The 25,790-nt window shown below is 40.8% G+C and overlaps 1 protein-coding gene across 1 annotated transcript in view; it reads right to left on the bottom strand.

Annotated features, from left to right (window-relative positions):
- The window catches only part of LOC122791451 (apoptosis regulator BAX-like), a 565,868-nt gene that overhangs the window by 438,520 nt on the left and 101,558 nt on the right, over positions 1–25,790 (bottom strand). The window contains exon 2 of the mRNA XM_044059196.1: positions 3,174–3,222. Within this exon, the coding sequence (XP_043915131.1) occupies positions 3,174–3,222 (49 nt within the window). The remainder of the gene's footprint in view (positions 1–3,173; positions 3,223–25,790) is intronic.

Genomic DNA, 25,790 nt, shown 5'->3' with positions numbered 1-25,790 from the left:
AGCATCTCCTGAAAGCAGGCTTTATAGATATGTGAAGTTAAGCAACCTTTATGTCCAGGGTTGCCATGAACACCTGTGGAAGGATCAGTAGAGAGAGAGTAGGTAGGGTGAGCATCCTGAAAGTAGGGACCTTTAGGAAGGGGTTGAGGTAAGTGAGGTCTAGAATTGGTCTCCATGGGCCTTCTTTTCTGGGTACCAAGAAGACAGATTAGAATCCTTTTCTTTTTGCTATGCTGGAACTGGCTTCTATAGTGTCCTGAAGAAGCAGGGTTTGCAAAACCTGATGGAGGAGGGGGTAGTTGACTGGGGGGAGGCCATGGTATGCCCAGTCTTGGTGTGGGTGTGATCCAGGACATGAAGTAGCCATTCCTGTACGATGGCCAGAACCCATTTGTCTGTGGTAATGAAAGACCACGCAGGGAGTCAGTAAGAGAGATGGGCATAAAGGGGGATGTAGGGGGTGGTGGGGGCTGAAATTTTGGCAGTAAGTAAGACACTACATGCCCTATCGGGAAAGGGAAGCCTTTGGCTGGAAGACTGAGACAGCCTAGTCTGAGGAGGCTGCCTTCTACGGGGTCTTCTAGACCGGGGAGCTGCAGGCCTGGACGATTTCCTGATAAATTTGGTCTTAGCCAGGTAGTTCCTCTGGAACTTGGGAATAGGTGAGACCAAGATGTATGTTTTAAGTCCTGTAATTCTTTTCCCCTCTGTTGTAAGGATTTGAATAGGTCAGCCACCTTTGCACCAAAAAGTGCTGAGTGGTCCAAAGGTGCGTCCAGGAGCTTGGCCCTGAAGTCATCTGGGAGAGGTTGTAGTCGCAGCCATGAGTACCTCCTTAGTATTGAAGCTGATGCAGCTGACCTGGCTGAGGCTTCAGCTGCATCATAGCTACATTTTGGGGAGTGTCTATTCAGTTGAGAGATGAGTGCTACCAGTGAAGGCAGGGAGGCCTGGCTGCAGTCAGGGATGTCTTCTAAATCTTTAGTGGCTTTGTCCAGGAGAACTAAGGAGTATTTGGTCAAATGAGTTTGGTAGTTTGTGTCCCTAAATGAGAGGGTGGCAAAAGTAGAAATTTTCTTTCCCACCCTCTTCATGGTCTTGCTGTCTTTATCAGCCAGGAGGATAGTAGTGGTAGGCAGGAATTTGAAGGCCCTGTCTGTAGAGATGGAAATAGTGGCTGATCAGCAGGAGGGCACAAACCTTTCTCCGTCTTAGGGACTTTATACAGTCTGTCTGCTCTCCGGGGGTTCGGAGGTTGGGAGCCCGGGCTAGTGGAGGCCAAGGCAAAACTATCCAGAAATGCATGTTGAATAGGAGGAATAGCAGATGGACTGGGAGAGTCCATTTGAATTAGATCATAAAACCTTTTTTGTACAACAGACATATCCGAGGACTGACGCTTAAAGTGGTCTTTCATTTTATTAATAGTTTCCCCAAATGTAAGATCCTCTACAGGGGAGTCTGGTTCAACAGAGCCCTCCTCAGGAGATCCATATCCCAAGGGGGATAAGATCTGGGAGGAATAAGAATGATTCCTCAGAGGAATAAGACAATTCCTCTTCTTCAGGCTGATCTACCCTCCTTTCCTGGGTTGGAGGTCTGGGACTAAGGAGGGTAGGAGCAGTGGCAGAAGAGCCATGAAAGCATTGAACAAACTCTGGCTGAAGGCCTGCCAGCCCGGCATGCTTTTAGCGGTTGGAGTGAGATGCCTAGTTTTTTTTTTTTTTCTTTAAAGGCCTAGCCGGAGTCTGGCTAGGAACAGGAATAAGGTCAGTCTTCAGAATGGTGGAGGTGGCATCCGGTGAGCCCCGAGTGAATGCTGGTTTCCCCCTGGCATCTAAGGCAGGCGCTGGTAAATCCTCTGTGGACGTGTAGTCCGCTCGAGATTTTGCGGCTTCCTCAGAGGTACCCACTTTATCTGTATCGGCGGATGCCAGATCCCCAGTCAAGCTGATGTCTGCTACAGACTGAAGTACGACAGACAGAGGCACAGCAGATGAAGTAGGCTATGAGGATTTGGCCCTCTTCCTTGCCTGTTCATATGGGGCGTCGGGTGCAGCCTCCATTCCCAATGCTATTTGTTTCAAGCACTAATTCTCTAAGTACAAGTGTACGGCTTGCAAATCGCAGCGTAATATCTTAGGAACAAACGATCGGCAAATGGTGCAGTTCTCGTGGTCTTGTTCCCTGCCTAGACCAAAGACACTGGTCATGCATGTCTTTGTGAGGAATATGCTGACCGCACTTGCTCTTACCGGATGACATTAACAGACTATAACAAAGAATCCCCAACGGGTACTTAACTGATCCTTTTTCGATCTGACATCCGAGAAAGACAGACGCACCTGGCGTACAACTGGCGGCTGGAATGTTCTGGAGGCTGGTGCGTTCAAACGTCACTTTTATGGCCCACGTTTCTGCAGCCACGTCAGACGTCCGATGCACCAAGAGGGACTGAAAATCTTTGGAAACCTGGCTGGACAACTGGAGAGGAAGAAGGGTAAACCCACATATAGAATACTGCAACACTGGAAGAGGACATCAAAAGTACGCTTAATGTTTGTGTTTAGAAGTACACAAAGTCAAAAGACTCATCAAAACATTTTCCTAGCTTAAAAATATTTTCCTACACAAGTAAGATTAAAGAATAAAATATTAAATGTGGAAGGTTTTTCCCAGAAGGGAGCTCATCTTCCCAGCAATGGAACAGCACACAAGTTGACCATCGATCTTAAAGTCTGTTGAGGAGCGCACTCTTCAGCAACAGGAATGTTCCGAAGGGCTTGGCACCCAAACTTGTCACACTATGAAGGAGTCAGGTGACTGTTTTCAAAAGAGAAGATACCCAAGATAGCATGAAGCAGGGTTGCCATTATAAAAGCATAAGTGCCGAATAATAGAACAGTAAATGTAACCGGTAGAAAAAAAGTGCTCTATTAGGGGGAAAAACAGGTAAAAAAACTGACCGACTGTTAAGTGAAGCGCCACTTTTCCATTGCTGAAAGAGTCTTCCACAAAGAAAAATGTAGTTAACAAGGTGACTTGAGGTATAGGAAAAAGTTAATATATGATGCATGTAAGAGAACAGCAACCTGCATCTAGGAAATGAAGTGAAGTTGAAGCTGAGACAGTATTCTGAATGACAATCACCATCTACTGATACAAAAACTTACTTTTTAAGCAGCACTGTTCCAGTTTGCAATAGCTGTTCAGTAACCTTGTCTGTTAAAAAAAAAAAAAAAAAAAAAAAATATATTAAACACAATCCAGTGTACACGTCTCAATTATATGCACAAGGTTAATGTTGATCATTTTCCTAACATTAAAAAGGAGTTTTATGACATCATCAATAACAAAGAAACTAAACAAATTCCTACAAGTGTTGCACAGTTAAAAATTTGAATATAAAGAACAATACAATGTTTGTATAATGTCATTTTCTGGGTACAAAACTCTAAACTGAGGACAGGCAAACAAGACTACGGGAAAAAGACTAACCTCCAAGAGATGAACTTCAGAGTTACTAAACTGGCCACTTCAAAAAGGAACTGGAAAATCACATTAATTATAGGGTTAATGTCATAAAAATGTGAACTCCTCCTCACGGCTGAGTAATGACATAGTTAAGAACCCAATTACCAAGGTAGTATTTGATCTTGTGGAGTGTAAAACATGGCTATGCTGCATAACATGCCAACTATACCCGCACTGGGAAATGCACGCACCAAAGTTAAACAAAGGCCTGAAATAAGTCGGGACCATCTGCAATCCATCTAAATAAGGAAAAGGAGGATATGTTCCTACTAACAGAGTACCTTTTCCACACAGCAGCACAAGTCTGAAAAATGGAAGGCTTCCTGGTGGCTTTCAGAACTACAAACCCTAACCAACATGTCCTGCAGATTAAGGTGCCTAAGGAAGCCAGGCTACAAGGTAGATCCAGGTTTTCCCCCAATCAAGGGGGGCTTCATTGGCTTGTACTGACAGGCAACTAAGCCTGAAGCCACTGCTGCCTACTGGAAATACAAGCAATGTTGGTGTCTAATAGCAGACAGCTGAAATATGTACTGTGGCAATTACGTCTTGCGTTTTCTTCTGAAAGAGACTCTACAAGTATGCAGAATGTGGGCATAATTTTGTGGAGAAGGTGATGTATAAAGCAAGACAGTTACAGGATCAATTCTGTTATTCCCCCCTTTTGTGTGGGCAACAGCATCTGTCAAAGAGCAACATGTCCATTGAATTTACATGACTCCTCACAGTCAAAGATTCTGTACTCACAGAAGTGACAATTCCCAATGGGTAGTTTGTGTGTTTTGTACTGAAGTGCCTTACTTGAAGTCCCTGAATATATACTTTTTATTTTAAATTTATTTTTAATTATGAACTGCCTTCTGGGAACTGACATACTGCTTCATAGAGAGCTAGTAAATCCAGCTACAGGTCTGGTTTCCACTTAGGAGCTATGTCACCTCAGCACAATAGACAGGGTAAAACTAATGCCCAGAATATGTAAACAAGCTCACATTCTGTTAGAAAAACATCCTATATATTTCATAACGGTTGTAACATGCGATGGCTGTAATGCCATGTTTTCAAGTCAGAATCAAGGTGTGCAGCACAAAGCCCTGACGTTAGAATTGCACTCTTGGGTATACTTTCACTGGACTACTGTGATGTTATTTACTCAAATGTTTCAAAACAAAATCAATCTCAAAAGGCAGACAGAAATACAGCCATTCAAAGATAAGACCCAGTGGCTTTACTTCATATGCATTTTAGTACCGCAGTCTTAACATTTTGCATTATATTGAAATTTTTATTTCCGGTGTTACAGTGAACTTCTGCTTAGAACACAGTATTGTAATAAATCTAAAATACCGCTTTACTGACTTATCAATACATCACAAGCAAAACTTATGCTTCTCCTGAACAATGACATTTCCCAGATGGCTTGTGCCCCCACCTCCCAAATTTACACTCACATGCAATAAATTGCATTAAAAGATACAGTTGTGTAAAGCTAGACCTACCAACTAAGTGCATGTTGTAGCTGAGGGTTATGACACATTGAGAAATCTTTTATAACACTTTTATGGTTACAAAAAATGATACATTACTGCTAGGTACCTCCAAGTCTTGCACAACCATTTGTTTCATAAGAAATGTGCATTCTGCACTTTTTCAAGCTGACAATAAAACTATTCCATTTATGCTACTAATGTTTGTATGAAATGAAAACCAAACTACTCTTTCTAGGAAATATTTTCTGTCCTATATCAAATATGCACATCTTAAGCGCTCTTAAGAGGCATGTCCATATTCAAGATTCTGTTGTCTATTTGCCATAAAAGCTATTAATCTGTCCAAAGTAAAACTAAAGTGGGATTACCAATGAGGCTTGTCCTGAATATCTTGGAAAAAGTAAAATGTGTCGTTTGAAGTTAGGGTAGAATTCAAGCCTGAATAGATTTTGCAAATGACAGAATGCAACTTTTACAAAACAGTCAAGTGAAACAAATGTGTAGTTTTACTTCTCTTTGGAGTAAAATCAAAACCAAAAAGAATGCTGATGTAATTTCAGACCACAGCAGTTATTTTACACAGCAGCAAAGTGATCTTTTCATTCTTTGTACATCTTGAGGAACAAAAACACATTCAAAAAAAATATTTTTTTCATTAAAATTCAAGATTTTTTTCATTAGAATTCAAGATTTTTTTTTTTCATTAGAATTAGTGATGCAATTCCTCCTTTACCTTTGAGGGTAGTAGCCCTGTCCAATGGTGTCTTATAACCATGCCAGTAAAATCCCCTCAAAGTTTAATGAAAAAAAAATGTTGAACCATTTTGGAGATGCAGGCTTTTAAATGCAAGAGCAAAAACAGCTAGACCACCTATCAAAACATGTTCCATGATTAAGGGGTTAACATATGCTGCAATAGTACAACTGCCCCAGTTGCAGGATGCAAAGGGTGGCACAGCGAGAAGCATCATCACTTCACAGCAAGAGGTCTCCAGTTCCATTCATGGCCGAGGGTGTTTATGTTAGCGTTCTGGGTACTCTGGTTTTACCCTTCACCCTAAAGACATGGTAATCAGAGTGGCACATCAAAATTGTCCATAGGATGTGAATGCAGTAGGTTCATCGTGTCTTTCGGCTTTTCCCGATTAGGGGTCGCCACAGCGGAACTCCGGTCCGCTAATGATTGGCAGTGAATTTTTAAAGTGTCGAGTTGCCAGCCTGGCACCCAACCTTCAAGGAAGGCACACCCACTCACGCACGAACCTACCTACATGTCTTTTAAAGTGAATTCGACCGCGGGGAAGACATGCAAACTACGCACAGAAAGCACTTCAGCAGAGAATCAAACTGGAGAGCCTCTTGCTGTGAGGTGACCATGCTAACCGTTGCACCACTGTGGCTATGTAAATGCAGTAGGTGTGATGAGGGAAAAAAAAAAGTCCTGGCAACATACTTCTGTTCTCCACTTACCTAGCAAGAATTCTAGGTATAGCTACGGCTATCAAGTGGAGTTACAAAAGCAGATGTCTGTAACTTGACAGCAATAAATGGATGGGAGACTTGCAGTAACTAATCCTTTTTAAAGGAGCTGGCTTTTCTAAACTTTCAATGATCCTACTCTCTCCAGTGTACAATCATCAACTGGTGGCAGGATCATGAATAACATTTTTTCTCAGAACTCTGGTGCTATTCTAGCATTCTATTTTTGTAATGTTCCCTTTGCAATCTTTTAAGCACATTTTATTTTCTGTGATAACACCATATATTTCTGGAGGGTTTTGGTACTGCTGGGAGTTATTCTGGGTCCTAAACTAGGATGGATAAATTTGCATAGTGAGGAAAGGACACCAGAACTTCAGTTTGTGGTTTCTCTTCCATGTTCACAAGAAAATAACATTCAGCTGTCTCACATACTTCAAGATAATGCTAATAAGCCGTGGTAGTGCAGCGGTTAACGTTGTCGCCTCACAGCAAGAGGTTCTCCCATTCGATTCTCAGCTGCAGCGCCTCACAGCAAGAGGTTCTCCCATTCGATTCTCAGCTGCAGCGCCTTCTGTGTGGAGTCCGCATGTCCTCCCCACAGTCTAGTGACGTTAAAGACATGCAGGTAGGTGCGTGCGTGAATGGGTGTGCCTTCTTTGAAGGTTGGGCGTCGGGCTGGCAACTCGGCACCATAAAAATTCACTGCCAATCATGAGTGGACCAGAGTTCCACTGTAGTGACCCCTAACCAGGAAAAGCCGAAGGACATTACTTTACTTCTAATTAGACTAACATGTGTCAAGTACAAGCAATAGAGACAACCCACAGCAGAGGGCGAGAGATCCAGAGGAACTCTGTACCAACCCACCCTGCTGAAGAACACAGATAATCAGAGTCTAGATGATTCTTGGGACTTTGACAACCCTATCCACCAGTACAGGTGGAGGCATAAAAATGTTTTGCTAAAGTTCCTTTCAGCTACTAGTGTCCAGAACTTCATCAACCCAAAATGAAGGCTGCTAAAATAAAAAAAGGAAGCTTTAACGTGAACTAGAAAGGTCACAAGTTTTTGCTCTTTTTGCAATATAGGGTTACTGGTAAGATCCACTTACACTGCCCATATGTGTTGGCACCCACCTGACAGCTACGCAGTCATATACAGTGGGCATCCAAATGAAAGGAAAAGAAGTTTGCACATACAGACTGCACCATATAAACCATTTAATCATATTATATATATATATATATATATATATATATATATATATATATATATATATATATATATATATATACACACACACACACTATATGTTTTATCATAATAAAATGTGTTACTTTAAATGTTCATGGCCCAACTTTCTCAAGTAAATGGAATGTGCTTCTTAGATACTTGAGAAAGCATAAGATGAGACAGCTGCACTCAAAGCTGAAGTGGCAATCATACACACTACACATTTTTGGTAGTATCTGAAAGGGTTAGGTTTTTCAAAGCCTGTCACATACATCTAAATGGAGGCTCAGTGGTTAAATAACTCTTCTGGGGTAGAAGCTGACCAAACCTCTTATGGATAAAGGCATGCAAGATGGACATGTTTTCCACCACACAGAAAAAAAGAAGTATTAGGGTTACTGTGTGGGCCAGATACGATGTGCCAGACTTTGTTACAAAGTTTTAAAGAAAGGTAAGAGAATTTAGGCATGTGGTAACCAAGGTTCTTTAGGAAGTGGACCATAAAGTGGTCTTCAACAAATCAGTGGATCCGAAGTGGACCAAGAAAGCATATAAAGCAGAGGAGGAGTAATGCAGCCATTTACCGAGGAGTTGGGTTTAAAATACTTGTGATGAGATTTTCATCTGGAAAAGCCAGGTTCACCTCAAAACACCTTGGGCTGCAACAGTCAATTAGACATGTTTTGGCTCCAACACTGAGCAAGGGGGGAATTCAGTCATGTCCAATCACTGTCCAGTGCTATTAAATATAAAACATTCACATTCCATGGGGTGTCACAGATCAATGGCTGAACCTTCAGTTTTCTGATGCACATGAGAGATAGTTTGCTAGGGCCTTTACAGAATCTAATACCATGAGTGGGTTTTATTTATTTATTTTATTTTTATTTTACATTTGTTGACCGGGATAGTCTGTTTTGGTGTGAGCCCATTTTCAGCGGAGGCCCGGGGAGAAAAGCTCCAATAAAACAAGAACAACATTGACAGGTACAGTGTCGGTTTTACACAGCATTTAACAGAAATGTCTAGAGACAATAAAGAAAGTACAATATACAATAGGCACTTTAGTGAAAAGGAGAAAGGTATTATAATATAGTAAAGTTTTATATATATATATATATATATATATATATATATATATATATATATATATATATATATATATATATATATATTCATAGGTTCATAGGTTCATACTAGGCTATCTGCCCAAGGGTATTTATAAGCCTAGCCCATAGTTATGTGGCTTTCGCCACCCCTTTAGTTTGAATAAAAACTATGCCTATCATTTTGCTGTGCCTCTGTCAAGCAGTGACACTGAAGTAATCCCTGTGGTATATCTGCAATCTCCCATCCATTGGTCAAGATTCCTCTTGAACAAGGCCAGAGAGGTGCTCTGCCTCACATGCTTCCACAGCATAGGGAGTCTCTGGGTGATGAATCTGTCCCTCCAGCATGTTCTATTTATAACCGTGTCAAGGTTTAAGTCTCCCCCTTGTGGTTCTGAGGATCTAGATTTTTGAGGTGAAGCATATTCATCAAATCTGGGTTTGACATGGCCTTATATGTCAGGCACAGGTCACCTCTGAGCAAGCGGTATGAGACTGAATAGAGCTGGAGTTCTTTCAGTCGAGCAGCATAAGACATATTTTTGAGACCCTTTATCCTTTTGGTGAGGAACTTTTGGGGCCTTTCAAGCTGCAGCAGGTGTCTGGTCAGATACATTCGAACGGGGCATTGTACTCAATCATAGGTCTAATAAGTGATGAGTACAGGGGGACGATGACCTCCCTTGATCTAGATGTGAATCCCTTCATGATCAGGTGGGTGATACAGAAGGTTTTCCTAACTACTTTAGCAACATGAGTGTCAAAAGAAAGGCTACTGTCAACCTGGGTCCCCAGATCTCTGATGACTTTTTCTGTGCTCAGTGGATTGCCACCTATATGGTAGCTAGGGGTAACCATGTTTTTCCTGAAGGGTATGACTTTGCATTTTTTGGCGTTTAACTTCAGGCCATGGCTCTGGCACCAGTTATCTGTTTCTGTGAGGCCCTTCTGGAGAATATCTGTGTCAGATGTGTTTTCGACTATGGCGCCCAGTTTGCAGTCATCTGCAAACTTTGTCAGCCATAACCCTCCTGTGTTTGCTTGTACTTCAGAAAAGTAGATGCCGAACAAGAGTGGACCCAGGACTGAGCCCTGTGGGACACCACTTGTGACAGGCTTTGAGTCTGACATGGCTCCAGCAACTCTGACCCTGTGGGTTCTGTCACTTAGCCAGTTTGCAACCCATCTTGTGATGTATGGGTTTACATTCAAGCTGATGAGTTTTTCGATGATACCTGAGTGGGGTATTGTGTCGAAGGCCTTTGCCAGGTCGAGGTAGGCTGTATGGACTGCCTTTCCCTCATCAATGGCCTTGGTGACTGTCTCGAAAAGTCAACCAATTTTAAGAGGCAGGATCTGCCTTTGACAAAGCCAAACTGAGTTGGATCCAAAGTCTGCAAGTTCCCTATGTCTTTATTTATGAGTTCCATTATGATCCTCTCCATGGCTTTGCAGATAAGGCTTGTCAAGCTAATGGCGGTAATTTCCAGGGTCTGTGGAGGCACCACCCTTATGAAGTGGGACCACAGTCGCCGTGCGCCACTCCTTGGGTACGTATCCTGAGGTGAGGCTAAGATTAAACAGCTGTCCTAACTGTGGGTTTAATTCCTCGTTGAGTTCATGAAGCACACAGCCGGGGACACCATCTGGTCCCATGGATGCTGTGTTTTTTGCCTTAGTGAGGGCAGTTCTCACCTGGGCGTTGGAGATGTTTGGGGGGCTACAATCCTCTGGAATAGATATCTCTCCTTTGGGGGGGGGAGAAGTTTGCACTGAACCTGTCAGCCAGTATGTTGGCAATGTGTGTAGGTTCAGTAATTTTCACATCATTTTGAACTAATTCTGAGCATATCTGGGAGTTTCCTCCTAGGTTTCTAACATAGCTAAAGAAGGCCTTATGATTCTCTTTAGAGTCCTTGGCGATTTTTCTCTCAAAATTTGCCTTGGATGATTTTATGAGAGCTCTTAGTTTTTTACTTATAATGATCAAAGGTGTCTTACCTTTCAAGGATTTTGCTCTATCTTGTAGTAGCTTCCTCCTTTTGTTGTAGAGCTTGTTTATGGCTGGGGTCCACCAGACTGGACGCTTGCCTTTGGTACAGAGAGTCTTAGTTTTGTTTGGGATTACCTGATCCATGCAGTCCTGTAGGTGCTGGTAGAAGGCATTTGTAAGTGATTCAGCGGTTTGAGTAACGTTTACCACTGGCTCAGGGGCCTTAAAGGAGACCACACTAGTTTTTAGAAGTGTGAAATCGGCTTTTGACAAGTTTTTCACTGTGGTCTTTTTGTTTCAGGTGGGGCGGGATGAGGACCTCCAGCGAGATTAGTTTATGATCTGATCTCACCAGTGAGGGGTATACTTCCGGTGTTGAACATTTTGATCCCATGTTCGTGATGATGAGATCAAGTATGTTTTCTCCTCTTGTGGGGATGGTGACTAGTTGTTCCATGGCATTTGAGTTTATGAACTCCAGGAATCTTTGGGTTAGAGTGTTCGGGCTTGAGTAGTGTTCCCAGTCTATATTAGGGTAGTTGAAGTCACCTAGTATGATGGTGTTTGGAGATACATTTATCCCCTCCAATGTTTTCAGGAAGGCCATGTGAGGTTCCTGAGTTTGAGAGGGTGGCCTGTAACATGCCATATAGGTTCCATATTAAAAAGTCTAATTTTTATTACAATTCCAGTAGGAAGATATTTAATACCATGTCCTATGATATCAAATACACCAATGATATACAGCATTTGACCAATATAATAAAGGGCAATTGGAAAATTTTACTGTCAGATACATCCATTTCAGAAGTCGTAAATAATAAACCAACTTTTAGATACATGAATTGTATGAACATAAAGAGACTGTTATGTAAGGAGAAATTAACTAATACATCTACTGATATCAGATCTTTGATAAAAACAGGCACCTTCCCATGCACTAAATGTTCCTACTGCAATTATATTTGTAGAGATAGTGGCTTTACACCCCCAGATATGATAAGGAATGTACTACCAATGCATTATGCAAATTGCAATACTAGGAATATAATATATCTTGCCACATGTACCCTTTGTGATGCCTACTATGTGGGTTTAACTTCACGGAGGCTAAGAGATCGAATTTATGAACATGTCTATAACATCAGAAAGAGTAATCTTAATAATGCCCTAGCTCTACATTGTAGCATCCACCCTCAACACAGTTTTGTGTTTCAGGTTTTACAAGTGGTGGATTTTAACAGAAGGGAAGGTGATAACCTAAATACTCTGGAGGGTTTTGAGCTAAGATGGATATTGAGACTTAGAGCTCACCTATCGCCAGGTCTCAACTCTGTAGTTAACCTTCGACCAGCCCTGATAGGTCCGAGCTAATAAAAAAGCTATTGGTGAATTTTGATGTATTCTGCCATTCTTATCAAAATATATAAGATATAAATTTCTCCTTTATCCTCTATATAATTATTGATCGATAGTTTTATTCTGATACTGTAATTAAAAACATATTCTGTTAGTAATTTTTATTCATATGTATTAATCTTGATTAATATGATCAAATATTCCCATTGGACTCTACGGAGCTCATGAACATCTTGCTATGAGGTTTGAATCCATAGTACTGACCTACGTTAAATTTAAAAATACAAATAATGATATTGTATAGTTCAGTCTTTAGCACTAGTTATTGAGATTATACCATAGCTGAGTGCCGATTTTACCGTTATGTTTATTTTTAGAGTGGCGCTTTATATTGCGCACCTCATTTCTTTGTTTGTAGTATTTATTTTAATTTATGATTTTAGTTTTTGATTGAATGGGATTATCTATAAGATTTATGTGTGTTTTAGGACATATACGTATTTTGGACACTGGTTGTGTCTTGACTTTTTAATGTTAGAACCTAATTATAGTCATAGATTCTGTGACTATACAATTTTCGCCATGGTTAGTATGGCGGCGTTTCTGCTGTGCTAAGCATATTGCTTGGCTAGCTGCCACAACATGATGGTTCCTTCTCCTGGATGTGCAAATCCACTATGGCACAAATACAAATATACTTGACTGTAGGTTTGTTTTAACAACGAATGTTATATACAAAAGGCCCTTGGTTAATATGTTGAGACGATGTAGCCTTATTGCAATTCTTATGACTGTATAAATGTCAATGTTTTAATTGTCCCGAAATAAGTGTCTATATTAGATGTAATAATATATAATGGGAACATGCTTTTAGAAACGAGCTAGGATTATTAAATAGAAATTTAGTGAAAGCTATACTATAGATTGCTTCCTTTCCTAAATATGGGCATGGCTTCCTGATTTGATTTACGGAGGCGTTAAATGCCGTTGTTTGAACAGCTTTATGTATTTCATTAATTAATGTGATATACTATAGATTGCTTCTTTTTCTAAATATGGGCATGGCTTCCTGGTTTGATTTACGGAGGCGTAATGCCGATGTCTGTACAACTTTAAGTATTCCATCAATTAATGTAGTATTCATTTAAATGAGAGACTTAATGATGTGTTTTAAATGAAATATTTAAGAGATTTTTCATGTTGGTTTTAAATATAATGTTAGATAGTTAAAAACAGTACTATTATTTTATTTATTCAAGTTTTATCATTGTAAACGAGCTTATAGTTTTGTTAATTGATCATAATTAATGGGATTAATTGATTAACTATGACAAGGGGTTTCTATAAAAGAAAATGGAATTCTTTGAATGATTGTAACCTGATGAAGCACAACTTGTTTGTGTGAAAGCGCTCGTTCCTGTTCTACCTCTACAATAAATGTTATTTGGATTATATCGTGGTGGTTTCAAGCAGTTTTTTTCATCATTGCCTCTCCTACTTGATGCAAGAAACCTTTGGGTGATTGGATTTGTTTTTCTGCAGTTATTTCTTTGGTTCTTCTACTTATCCGGTCATCACGCGATGGAAGCACAGAATATTGAATTAGATTACAATCCTGTGAACAACTCTTCTCATGACAACTGGAACTGCCTTTTCTATCAACGTGAAAATCCGTTGCTACTCATGGATATGAATGGTGAGACATGTAAAAGTCCATCTACTAACAGTGACAATATGCATGAATTTTTTGGTAATATGAGGACACTAGAGAATGATCTCTATCGTTTGCATAGGCTTGTATGGCAGAGACGGCATCTGCAAGCATGTCAGCACTTTAAAGTGATTCCTCGCGGCATGCGCGTTTTGTGCATGCCGACTTATGGAGATAGTCAACCAGATTTACTTCGGCAATGGCAGAAGCTGAATATTGACTTTGGCTTTAAATATATTCAGCTTCTTTTAGATTATTTTTCACCGCTAGAAGCTGAGCTATTAACTAAAGTTGAAGAACAGTACAATTTTCTTACTATCACCTATGAATCTGAATTTTGTAAAGCCAAAATACAAGCTATGAACAAGCAGCTGTCCCTATATAGTAACAAATTGGAGCAGATAAAAATGAAAAAATTAAAGCGTGACTGTGAGGATTTTCATCTCGGCCGAATTTTCGTTTGGCCGAGAACACATCCTAACTTCACCAATTCACCTAATAACCAAGGAGATGTTGCATCTGGTTTGAATAATGATGTTCCTGTAAGTGCACATAATAGTATGATCAACACAGAACTGCATGCAGAGACTGTGCTAAATGAAGCGTCCGTATTATCAGATACTCCAGTTTTGTCACTACCTTGTAACCAGCAAGGTTTGATTCAGTTGATCAATACAGGTACGAAACCTAAAGTTACAGCCTCTACCACTAAATCGACAGCACCTTTGCCTTTGATTTTTCCCCTCCCTTACAAAGAGGCAGTGCGAGCCCGATCCAACAGTCGGGGGAGGGGGAAAAGGAAACTGTCAGGGGACATGAAGGAGCAGAGAAGAAGAGCGAAGATCTGAGCTTTCCACTAAATGACAGGAGACGCGTCGTAGAAGAACTGGAGAATGCTGACTTAAATTGCTTATTTTTTAATCTATCATCTAGGACATTTTCAAACAATGCCATGAATGTTTTAAATAAGGGTTTATCTTTTATACCCTCCCAGCACAGTAACATTACTGACACTCTCATAGGCCTACGCAAATTTTGCAGGAAATTATCTTTGAGGTTAATGTTTAAAAACAATGTATCTGATTCTGTTAATATTTCTGATAACAACTCTAAATTTGTTTGTAGAAAGAAAAGTACTTTTACACCACCCATGATACCAACAGTGGATTGTTTCCTGAAAACATGTGAGCGTGATTTATATGCATATTATGAGAGTCAACTGAAAAAGAATATTTTTGTTAATCTTAATATGGAGGAAATGTCTGAGTTGAAAATGATGTAACATCCCATAATATTTAAGCCAGCAGATAAAGGAGGGGGGATAGTGGCTATGGATGCGACTTTTTATAATGACCAAATGCTCCGTATGCTAGATAGTGACACTGCATATAAAAGGATTGAGAAATCACATATAGTTTCATTAACGCGATATGTTCATGATACCCTCTACGATATGCTTATGACCAGGTCTATTGAAAAATCTCTCTATGACTTTTTATTAGTAGAGCTTCCCCTCATTCCTATTATCAAGGGCCTCCCGAAACTACATAAAAAGGTATATCCACCACCACTGAGACCTATAGTGTCTGGTGACCATTGGGTCACATATAATGCATCACTTTATATACAGGATAAGTTAGGAGCCTTTGTTAAGCAGGTCCCTACAATTCTTTTGGACTCTTACAAACTTCTGGATGACTTGAAGTCAGATACTATAACTAAGGAAATAATGAATAGTACCATATTGGTGACCTTAGATATTGAAAGTTTATTTACAAAGATTCCCCATGAATATGGCTTAGACTCAATAAGAAGCCACTTGACACAACTTAAGGTTCCCAATGTTGATATTATGAATTTATGTTGCCTTTTGGATTTAGTCCTGAATAATAATGTCTTCCTCTACGGCAATGTGGCATATGCACAAACATGGGGGGTTGCTATGGGAACCCCCTGTGCTAATGCATATGCCAACCTTGTCGTATTGGAATGGGAAAAGGAGTTTATATTTAGTGATTTAAGGTTTGCGAACGTCGTATTATACAGACGTTTTGTAGACGATATACTAATTATATGGAATGGTGATGTAGATGGCCTTATTTCATTCATTGATTATATGAATAGTGTTACTCCGTTCTTTAAGTTTAGTTATGATTTTTCTTATCACTATGTAAATTTCTTAGATATTACTATTAAAAAGGACAATGTATGTGGACTATCCACAACACTCTATAGGAAAACTTGTTGGAGGAATGGGATCCTCCACTATGATAGCCTACATCCACGACACATCTTTCCAAACATTGTAAGAAATCAAATGGGGAGGATTGATAGAATTTGTAGTGATAGACTTGATTCTTTAAGCCTAATGGACACCCAAAGTAAACTCTTTGTGGAAAGGGGTTATCCCATTAAGTTGATTAATGAAATAAAAAAGCCACTATTTAATGATACTAGGTTCCATATTAAAAAGTCTAATTTTTATTACAATTCCAGTAGGAAGATATTTAATACCATGTCCTATGATATCAAATACACCAATGATATACAGCATTTGACCAATATAATAAAGGGCAATTAGAGGTGCTCTGCCTCACATGTACCGGGATTTTGTTCCACAGCATAGGAGTCTCTTGGTGATGAATCTGTCCCTCCAGCATGTCTCTCCCATTTATAACCGTGTCAATGTTTAAGTCTCCACGCTCACTCCTTGTGGTTCTGAGGATCTAGATTTTTGAGGTGAAAGCATATTCATCAAATCTGGGTTTGACATGGCCTTATAATGTCAGGCACAAGGTCACCTCTGAAGCAAGCTGGTAATGAGACTGGAATAGAGCTGGAGTTCTTTCAGTCGAGCAGCATACATATATATTTTGAGACCCTTTATCCTTTTGGTGAGGAACTTGGGATGGGGATGGAAGCAGGAGGCCGCAGAGTGTCTGTCAGATACATTCCGAGAAACGGGGCATTGTACTCAATCATGTAATTCCTAATAAAGTGATAGAGTACAGGGGACTGATGACCTCCCTTTGATCTAGATGTGAATCCCTTCACTTGATCAGGTGAGTGATATAGAAGGTTTTCCTAACTTCACTTAGCAACATAGAGGCAAAGAAAAGGCTACTGTCAACCTGGGTCCCCAGATCTCCGATGACTTTTTTCTGTGCTCAGAACAGATTGCCACCTATATGGTAGCTAAGGGGGTAACCATGTGTGTTTTTCCTGAAGGGTATGACTTTGCATTTTTTGGCGTTTAACTTCCAAAAGGCCATGGCTCTGGCACCAGTTATCTGCTTTCTGTGAGGCCCTTCTGGAGAATATCTGTGTCAGATGTGTTTTTGACTATGGCGCCTAGTTTGCAGTCATCTGCAAACTTTGTCCAGCTCATCAACTTCTCCACTGTGTTTGCTTGTACTTCAGAAAAGTAGATGCCGAACAAGAGTGGACCTAGGACTGACTTGTGGGACACCACTTGTGACAGGCTTTGAGTCTGACATGGCTCCAGCAACTCTCTGACCCTGTGGGTTCTGTCACTTAGCCAGTTTTGCAACCCATCTTGTGATGTATGGGTTTACATCTCGAAACTGATGAGTTTTCTGAGGTGATACCTGAGTGGGGTATTGTGTAGAAGGCCTTTGCCAGGTCGAGGTAGGCTGTTAATGGACTGCCTTTCCTCATCAATGGCCTTGGTGACTGTCTGAAAAAAGTCAACTTAGTTTAAGAGGCAGGATCTGCCTTGCTGACAAAGAAGCCAAACTGAGTTGGGATCCAAAGTCTGCAAGTTCCCTATGTCTTTACTGTATGAGTTCCATTATGATCCTCTCCATGGCTTTGCAGATAAGGCTTGTCCAAGCTAACCGGGGCGGTAATTTCCAGGGTCTGTGGAGGCACCACCCTTATGAAGTGGGACCACATTAAGCCGGCTGCCTTCCTCCTTGGGTAATGCGTATCCTGAGGTGAGGCTAAGATTAAAACAACTGTGTCCTAACTGTGGGTTTAATTCCTCGTTGAGTTCATGAAGCACACAGCCGGGGGACACCATCTGAGATCCCATATGGATGCTGTGTTTTTGCCTTAGTGAGGACAGTGCCTCACCTGGGCGTTGGAGATGTTTGGGGGCTACAATCCTCTCTGGAATAGATATCTCTCCTTTTGGGGGGGAGGGGGGGAGAAGTTTGCACTGAACCTGTCAGCCAGTATGTTGGCAATGTGTGTGTGTAGGTTCAGTAATTTTCACATCATTTTAACTAATTCTAGATATATCTGGGAGTTTCCTCCCTAGGTTTCTCAACATAATAAAGAAGGCCTTATGATTCTCTTTAGAGTCCTTAGTATTTACCTCTCAAAATTTGCCTTGGATGATTTTATGAGAGCTCTTAGTTTTTACTTATAATGATCAAAGGTGTCTTACCTTTCAGTTGATTTTGCTCTATCTTGTAGTAGCTTCCTCCTTTTGTTGTAGAGCTTGTTTATGGCTGAGGGTCCACCAGACTGGACGCTTGCCTTTGGTAAAGAGAGTCTTAGTTTTGTTTGGGATTACCTGATCCATGCAGTCCTGTAGGTGCTGGTAGAAGGCATTTGTAAGTGATTCAGCCGTGGTTTGAGTAACGTTTACCACTGGCTCAGGGGCCTTAAAAGGGAGACCACACTAGTTTTAGAAGTGTGAAATCGGCTTTTGAGAAGTTTTCACTGTGGTCTTTTTTATTTTCAGGTAGAGGCGGGATGAGGACCTCCAGCTTATGATTAGTTTATGATCTGATCTCACCAGTGAGGGGTATATCTGCGGTGTTGAAAACATTTTGATCCCATGTTAAGTGATGATGAGGATCAAGTATGTTTTCTCCTCTTGTGGGATGGTGACTAGTTGTTCCATGGCATTTTGAGTTTATGAACTCCAGGAATCTTTTGGGTTAGGAGTGATTTCGGGCTTGAGTAGTGTTTCCCCAGTCTATATTAGGGTAGTTAGAAGTCACCTAGTATGATGGTGTTTGGAGATACATTTATCTCTTGCAATGTTTCGAGGTACTCCTTGTGAGGTTCCTGAGTTTGAGAGGGTGGCCTGTAACATGCTACAAATTGCAGAGCAGTCTTGCCTGTGGTTAATTGCACCTGGATGGTCTCCGATGCATCAGCGTGCGTTGTTACCAACCTTGAGGTGTGGGTGTCCTTTATGAATATGGACACCCCTCCTTTCTTGGTGTTGTCCGGATTTTGGGGCCGAACGCATGATATGAGGTGAAACCTGTTAGTGCTGGGGTGCTCTCAGGAGCCTTGAACCAGGTTTCTGTCACAGCACAGACACTGTCGATGTTCTCCATATTGAGAAAGGGGCCTGCAGTCTTGCATCTTGATTTAGACTTGGCATTGAGCAGCATTACCCTTAGTTTTTTTTTTTTTCCCTTTGGTGTTCTAGGGTGGTAGGTTTAGAATTTGAGCCTTGCCTAAAAAGGCACTATAGGGGTGGCTGAGCCTTGCCAATATCCGAAGTCTAGGGTGACAGGTGTGCAAGTCCCTCGCGGCAGCGTGGCTTGTCCAGCATGTCATCCCAGGCAGACAGACATTGATCCCTTTGAATGACACCAGAATTTAAGCCAATTATTAAAGCTGATCATCTTATCACTGTATTGTGGCATCATTCTAGGTGAAGGTAGTGGATACTGCTCAAGGTCAGGTCATACCTGCCTGGGCTACATAATCAGAGAGCCCTGGCGTCCCTTTTCATGTAGTCCAGGAGGCAGGAGTCGCCTCAGGTCGCTGACACCAGCGTGACAATGACTGAGTCGCATTTCTACCTGCTGTTGAGAGACCTGAGTGCTATGCGTTATGTGGCGGATTCTAGTGCCCGACAGGTGCAGCTTCACTGTGACCTTCTCTTACTCAGTCTGGTGAGCGGACGTCCAGTGTGTCTGACTATGGAATCACCAATGACAAGTGTGTCAGCATTTTGTTTGGCCTTATGGGAGCTGTGGACTGTTTGACACTCTGACTGTGTGGTCTATGTGTTGCATGTGTTGGGTTAGCACGTGAGGTGGTAGCTGTTTGGGTGTCTGCTTTGGTGGCCTCTGCTGTTTTGGTAAATTTTGATCAGAGCCTCCGTAGTATGTCTTTGTGTAAGTATGTGTATGATTTGGAAGTTGTGATGGTACCATGTGTGACTGGGTATGTATTGTGTGTGGTTACCTTTCTCCTCCTGTCTGGTCTTGCCAGTCCTATGTTAGAGAGAGCTCAGCCTCCCAGTTTGGCCGTGAGATAGTTGCATCTCTCGATGTATTTGTGTTTTGTGGGAGAAGTGAGAGTGATTGTCTGTGCACATGAGGCAGTTGTATGCAGTTGCTCAATATTCCCAGGTTCACCAGTTGAGCTGGGAGAGGACACTAGCAACTGATCCCTCGACATACTAGAAGTAGTAGATAAAGAGACTTTCAAAGGACTCTGGGAAGTGGGTTTTAGGCTGGTGGGGTACTATCTATAATAAGAGTGCTTTATCAAGGTGCAAGTACTATAAGTGCTAGGCTTTACAGATAGAGAATAGTCTACTTGGGAATCAAGTAGAGATGAACTTCCAGTTATAGGATATGCTGGTTAGATCAGCAGTACAGCTCTCGAGGAAGGTAGTTTAAAGGAAGAATTGAAGAGTGGAATTTAGATGGCCCAAATAGTTTAGCTTGACCTTGTTTAATCGCCGTGCGTTTTGTGTGTGTAACAGAAATTGTAAAATTGAAAGCCTCCGCTTACAAAATCCCATGGGTTTAAAGCGTGTTTTATAGCAGGGGCTGAAGGAGCTAGAATTGGCCCAAAAACTGACCAATGGACTGCACTAGTTTCTGGCTGAAACTTCACCAAATCCTTGGACAAAAAAAGGCTCAGCAGTGCTTCACCACTCCCACTGGTAAGCAAAGAAACTTCCCTCCTTCCTAATAAGGCAATGGATCAGTAACAGGAACTAATGTGTATGTATCTATATATACACACATATGTATACGTACACACACTTTTTTTTTTTTTTTTTTTTTTTGAGGGCAGGGGCCCAATCTTTAGTTGATCATTTCAGTATACTTTAGTACATTTACATGTATATGTATGTATGTATGTGTATATATATATATATATATATATATATATATATATATATATATATATATACATATACACACACACACACACCTACTGTAGGTAGCTGATAGGCGGTGTTAATAAGTGGGAGTGGGGTATACCTGGAGACTAAAATTTTACCCCACAATGTGGTCAGCTTCATTAAAGGTTGTGTACAAGGCAACAAAAGCCATGGTGATCAAGAAGAGTAATAGAGAGATATACCCTTAAGGGCTGACTGGAACTATGGGAAAACTGTAGGACTTTTTGACTTCTAGCTTCAACAACATAACCTTGTAGGCAAATATGTCACAGACAATAAACAAAAGCTGAACACTGGAGAGAAAAGTGAGCAGGGTACTGGTGTGGAGCTTTAAGTCACACTAAAGTATCAGTACTACCACTACTACCCACAAGGCAGGGAGCAGATCACAGTAGGCAATGAGAACATTTGTGAAGTGCTCCAACAGTTTTAAGAAGGTCTTTAGGAGGAGTATTTTGTGCAATTGACAGAGTGCGCAAAAAAAGCTGGAGTTTTTGGCAAAAACACAGCTCATTATCCCCCCCACTCAGCAACATAAAAAAAAGATTACTTACAATCCACCAGAGGGCAAGGATGATCTAGTTATTAAAGAGACATGTAAAAAGAAGGGTCAAGTTGGATGGCCTTTCCATGAAATGTGTTTTCTGTATTAAAAGGGAATATGGCCTCTGTGGACAAAAGTTTTCAGCAACAGTCAGGTCACAAGATTACCTTTGGCATCCTCCTTTTTCCCTAGCTCTCTAAGGCAGGAAAGGGTGGCTTAAGGTGAGAAATTAAATCACTCCTATCCCTTCTTAATGTGGGTATTAAAGGTTATGCCATAGTTCTAGCAAACAGGCCTAAGGCTTGCTCTCCCTAGTTCGATTTTAGCAGACACAATGTGGGTTTTTACGCTCTAAAGTATGCTCAAAGTACAAAGGGGGATTTGTCAGTAGTAGCCTTTTAAACAGCTGTTGACAGCTTTTAAACAACTGGAAGGTGATGGTAGCTGTGGGGATGACTGTAAAGATTAAACACTATACCCTGGTGGCAACATTTCTCAAACAGTTATTTGATTTCCCACTATTAAAATGGACCACGCAAGGGTACCCCTTTCTCCATCTCTTTTTAGCTATCCAGCCACAAACATATAATGTTCAAATGGATGTTTGTGGCAAGGGTAGACATGTACAGTATGTGAAATCAGTTAATTTGTCAACTATTTTCCTGCTGATCAGGGTCCTGAAGAGGATATCCCAAAATAATATGATTCAATGGATTCTGCTGATTTACCAGGACAAAGTAAATGCATGGTAAACAGAAATGTAGCCTGTTAATTTCCCTGTAAAGGACTCTCAGTAGAAGGAATGCAAGTTTTTTTCTGCTTGATGCCAACAGCTGCCAAGATATCAAGCCGAATCAAAACCCTAGAAGGATGATCGAAATTAAGTTACTAATGGGAGAAGTTGTGTGCGTGCTCTATGCCAGGAAACATACAAGGCGCTCTCTTAGGTAGACTGTCAACAACCAAGATGGTCGTTACACCATTCCCAATTTAAATAAGGAAGTACATTAGCTAGATTCTGTGGCGTGGCGGGATAAAATGAATTACAGACAGTGAGATGGAGCAGGAACCTGGGATTGGACAATATCAGCATAGTACTCCTGGGGGAAGAGGTTGTTTCCACAAGGTTATATGCCACTTTACAGGCAAAGTAGTGTGGAGCAACAAGATTCAGCTACATCAGAAAAATTAGTTTTACGGTGCTAAACTAGTGATGGTCACATTCATTAGTACACTTGTGAGACTACATATATACATGAGTAAAGGAAAGGCAAAGCATGACTTTAAGATGTAGGTGCTCATATCAGCAACCTAGGGGCACGGTTACAGCCTAATAAGTGACCCCCCCCCCGCCACAACCTATGCCTTTACTGATCCAGTCCAACAGAGAAGGCCACACTGTGTTGTTCCCTGGCCTGGAGAAAATTAGGGTCCATCCTGAAACATGGATAATCCCATTCTGGAGAGGAATGAAGCATGACCCTCAGGTCATTGAGATAAGAAGGCTTCTTCCCAGCAGTATACAGATTTACAGGCACAAACAGGGGCAGAATCTCCACCATGGCTGTTTAGAAGACATCCCCCTCCAGCCAGCTCACAGTGTGTACAAATGTACCCACTGTACTGAAAATGAATGGGCTAAAGATTTACACAAAGGCTTTATAATCAAAAGATGGGGGGGGCGCATTACTTGCAGTGGGTCTCACTCTAGCATAATATAGATTAAAGTCACCCCACAAGTATATATGGAATAAAGGAAGATGTAGCAATCCTAAAGGGGTTCCTCTCACACTAAGAGGGCCTGGGGATGTTGGTTACCCTAATATTCTTTAGTATGCATCAGCTTTCATACTGCTATGGCAGGCAATGAGAATCCAGGGTCTTTGTGGGAAAGGCCAGAAATTGTGTTGGGGGGCACAGAACTGCAGATATTGCTTTTGGCATGGACATCTTCTAAAGTGAAATGCTACTGCAATGTTCCTTAAGAGTGAAAAAGTGTGCAAAGAGTTGAATACCTTTCATTTATTTGACTGACAGTCATGCTCCTTTACTAACACTGAGCATACAGATTTATCAGGCGTGGGAATATGTGGATACCATTACCCTTGGATATTTGGTGTAGATCAAGGAATGCCCAATACAGGCATATGTCAAGACATATCCAAGATCAAGTCTGGTCCTCCAAGTAACTACTACTAGAAGTATCTGCAGGTGAAATACAGCAGGTTAGGCTTGTTGCATCTAAAATTTGAACAAACCATTTATACTGGGTCACCTAAGCAGCAAGGCTAGGAAAGACAATTTAAGGCAGTCAAAATACCTCTCAACCTCTTAACACAAGAAATCTGGACAAAGCTAAAAGTAATCTGGGGGGGGGGGTAAAACCAAAATCAGGAACAAATTTTAAATATTGCTCTTATAAACTTAGAAAATTGATAGAATAGATTTCAAAGCAGCATGCATTTTATGAAGGATACACGTCTGAAACTCAAATGTCTGCCACTATTTAGTGACTTTAATCATCAATGATTTGGTAGAAAACCACACATTTTATGAGGAATTGACCAAAAATATGATGGAAAAAAATCGGGACAGTCTGCAAAAATATGTGCTGTTGACAGACATGCAGTCAAGGCCTCCCATGGGTACAACTTTCTGGGAAAGAGATTTTGGCTTAGCAGAGGACCTGGCATAGAAACATGGCTCACAACACTACAAGGCACAAAAGTTAATTTGCTTAAGCCTTATGTTTACCAACATGATTTTTTTGTTTATGTTATCAAGGTTATTTGACACCAAAAAAATCATGTGCTACAGACAAAAAGCCTGGCATGTGGGGAAGAGGTTGTTGTACAAGTTTTGAGCATGTGTTACAGGTACAAACCTTACTGGAATGACCACGCAAATGCCTACATGGGTCTTCCACCAGCATTTAAGAGTATCAATTTATTTATATGATTAAGACAAATAAGTACAACCCAAAGTAAATTTAAATGCAGTGTGTGTGGCTACTACAAAAGTGATCAGAACATTAAGAGTTAAAAAAATGAAAAAATATTACTCTTCTGTTTATCCCATCTCTATAAGTGATAGAAATGGAAACAGAAAAAATAGCACTTTGAGCTGTGACATACAGGAAAGGGACAACTGTGAGAAACATGAAGCATGGCCATGCTACCAGCAAAAGAGCATGCCACACATCATATGCTGACGACTGCACAGAAACATGCAAATTATTGTACCAACAGTTGTCGTTAACATGTTGACATCTAAATTATGAAATAAAATATGGCACTGAAATTCAGAAATGCGTACAATTAGTGCAATACGTCAGGGCAATTAGGTAATCTGAACAGTAATATATATATATATATATATATATATATATATATATATATATATACATATACATATACATATACATACACACACACACACACACACACACACACACACACATTTTTTTCTCTTTTAAAGGTGTACAGGTACTGCTCAAACTACGATGTTAGAAGTAGCATCAGCATTACCTAGAAAGTATGTGTTACTAGCTGCCTTCTAAACCAGTGTCCACAATGCTGTGCATTATCACATTGTGTAGCAGATATACCTGCTAGTAGCTAAATACCATCAACTGTACAACATGGACATTGCTAACATTACCCTGTGGACAGCGGCACCATGCATGAGTTAGCAGACATGTTGCAACCTAACATGGAATCAAGGGGAATATGTGGAATGCCTATTCCAGCAGGCACACAGGTTTGTGTAGCATTAAGCACTCTTGCTACTAGAAACTTTCAGCATACATCAGACATGTAAGAAGATTCACAGGCACTAGCCTCACCAATTCCTTGACAGAATGTTGCAGCATGTGGAGAAGCAGATCTGGTTTCAAAAGACAGCAGAGGAGAGATACCACTATGTAAGCAGTTTATAACACAGCCATTTTTTCTGACTTTGGGGGCCACTTGTTGCACCCACATTGCTATCATAGTCCCAAATATCCAGCATATCAACTAGAAGAGCTTCTGCACCATTAACTGCCAGGTGGTATGCAGGGTAAAAAGCGATATGACAATGTAAAGCGCCTATACAGGTATTTCTCCATGTACCTATATTATCATTTCATGCTGTGTAAAGTTCTGGCCAGGTCATCTAGATTGACGAGTACACACACAGTGTCACCTACAAGGAGTCATC

Source organism: Protopterus annectens, chromosome 17.part0, assembly GCF_019279795.1.
Source record: "Protopterus annectens isolate FY-2018-M chromosome 17.part0, PAN1.0, whole genome shotgun sequence".
Taxonomy (NCBI): Eukaryota; Metazoa; Chordata; order Ceratodontiformes; family Protopteridae; genus Protopterus; species Protopterus annectens.
Note: the sequence above shows the minus strand (reverse complement) of the source record. Positions and strands in the feature narration are given on the sequence as shown.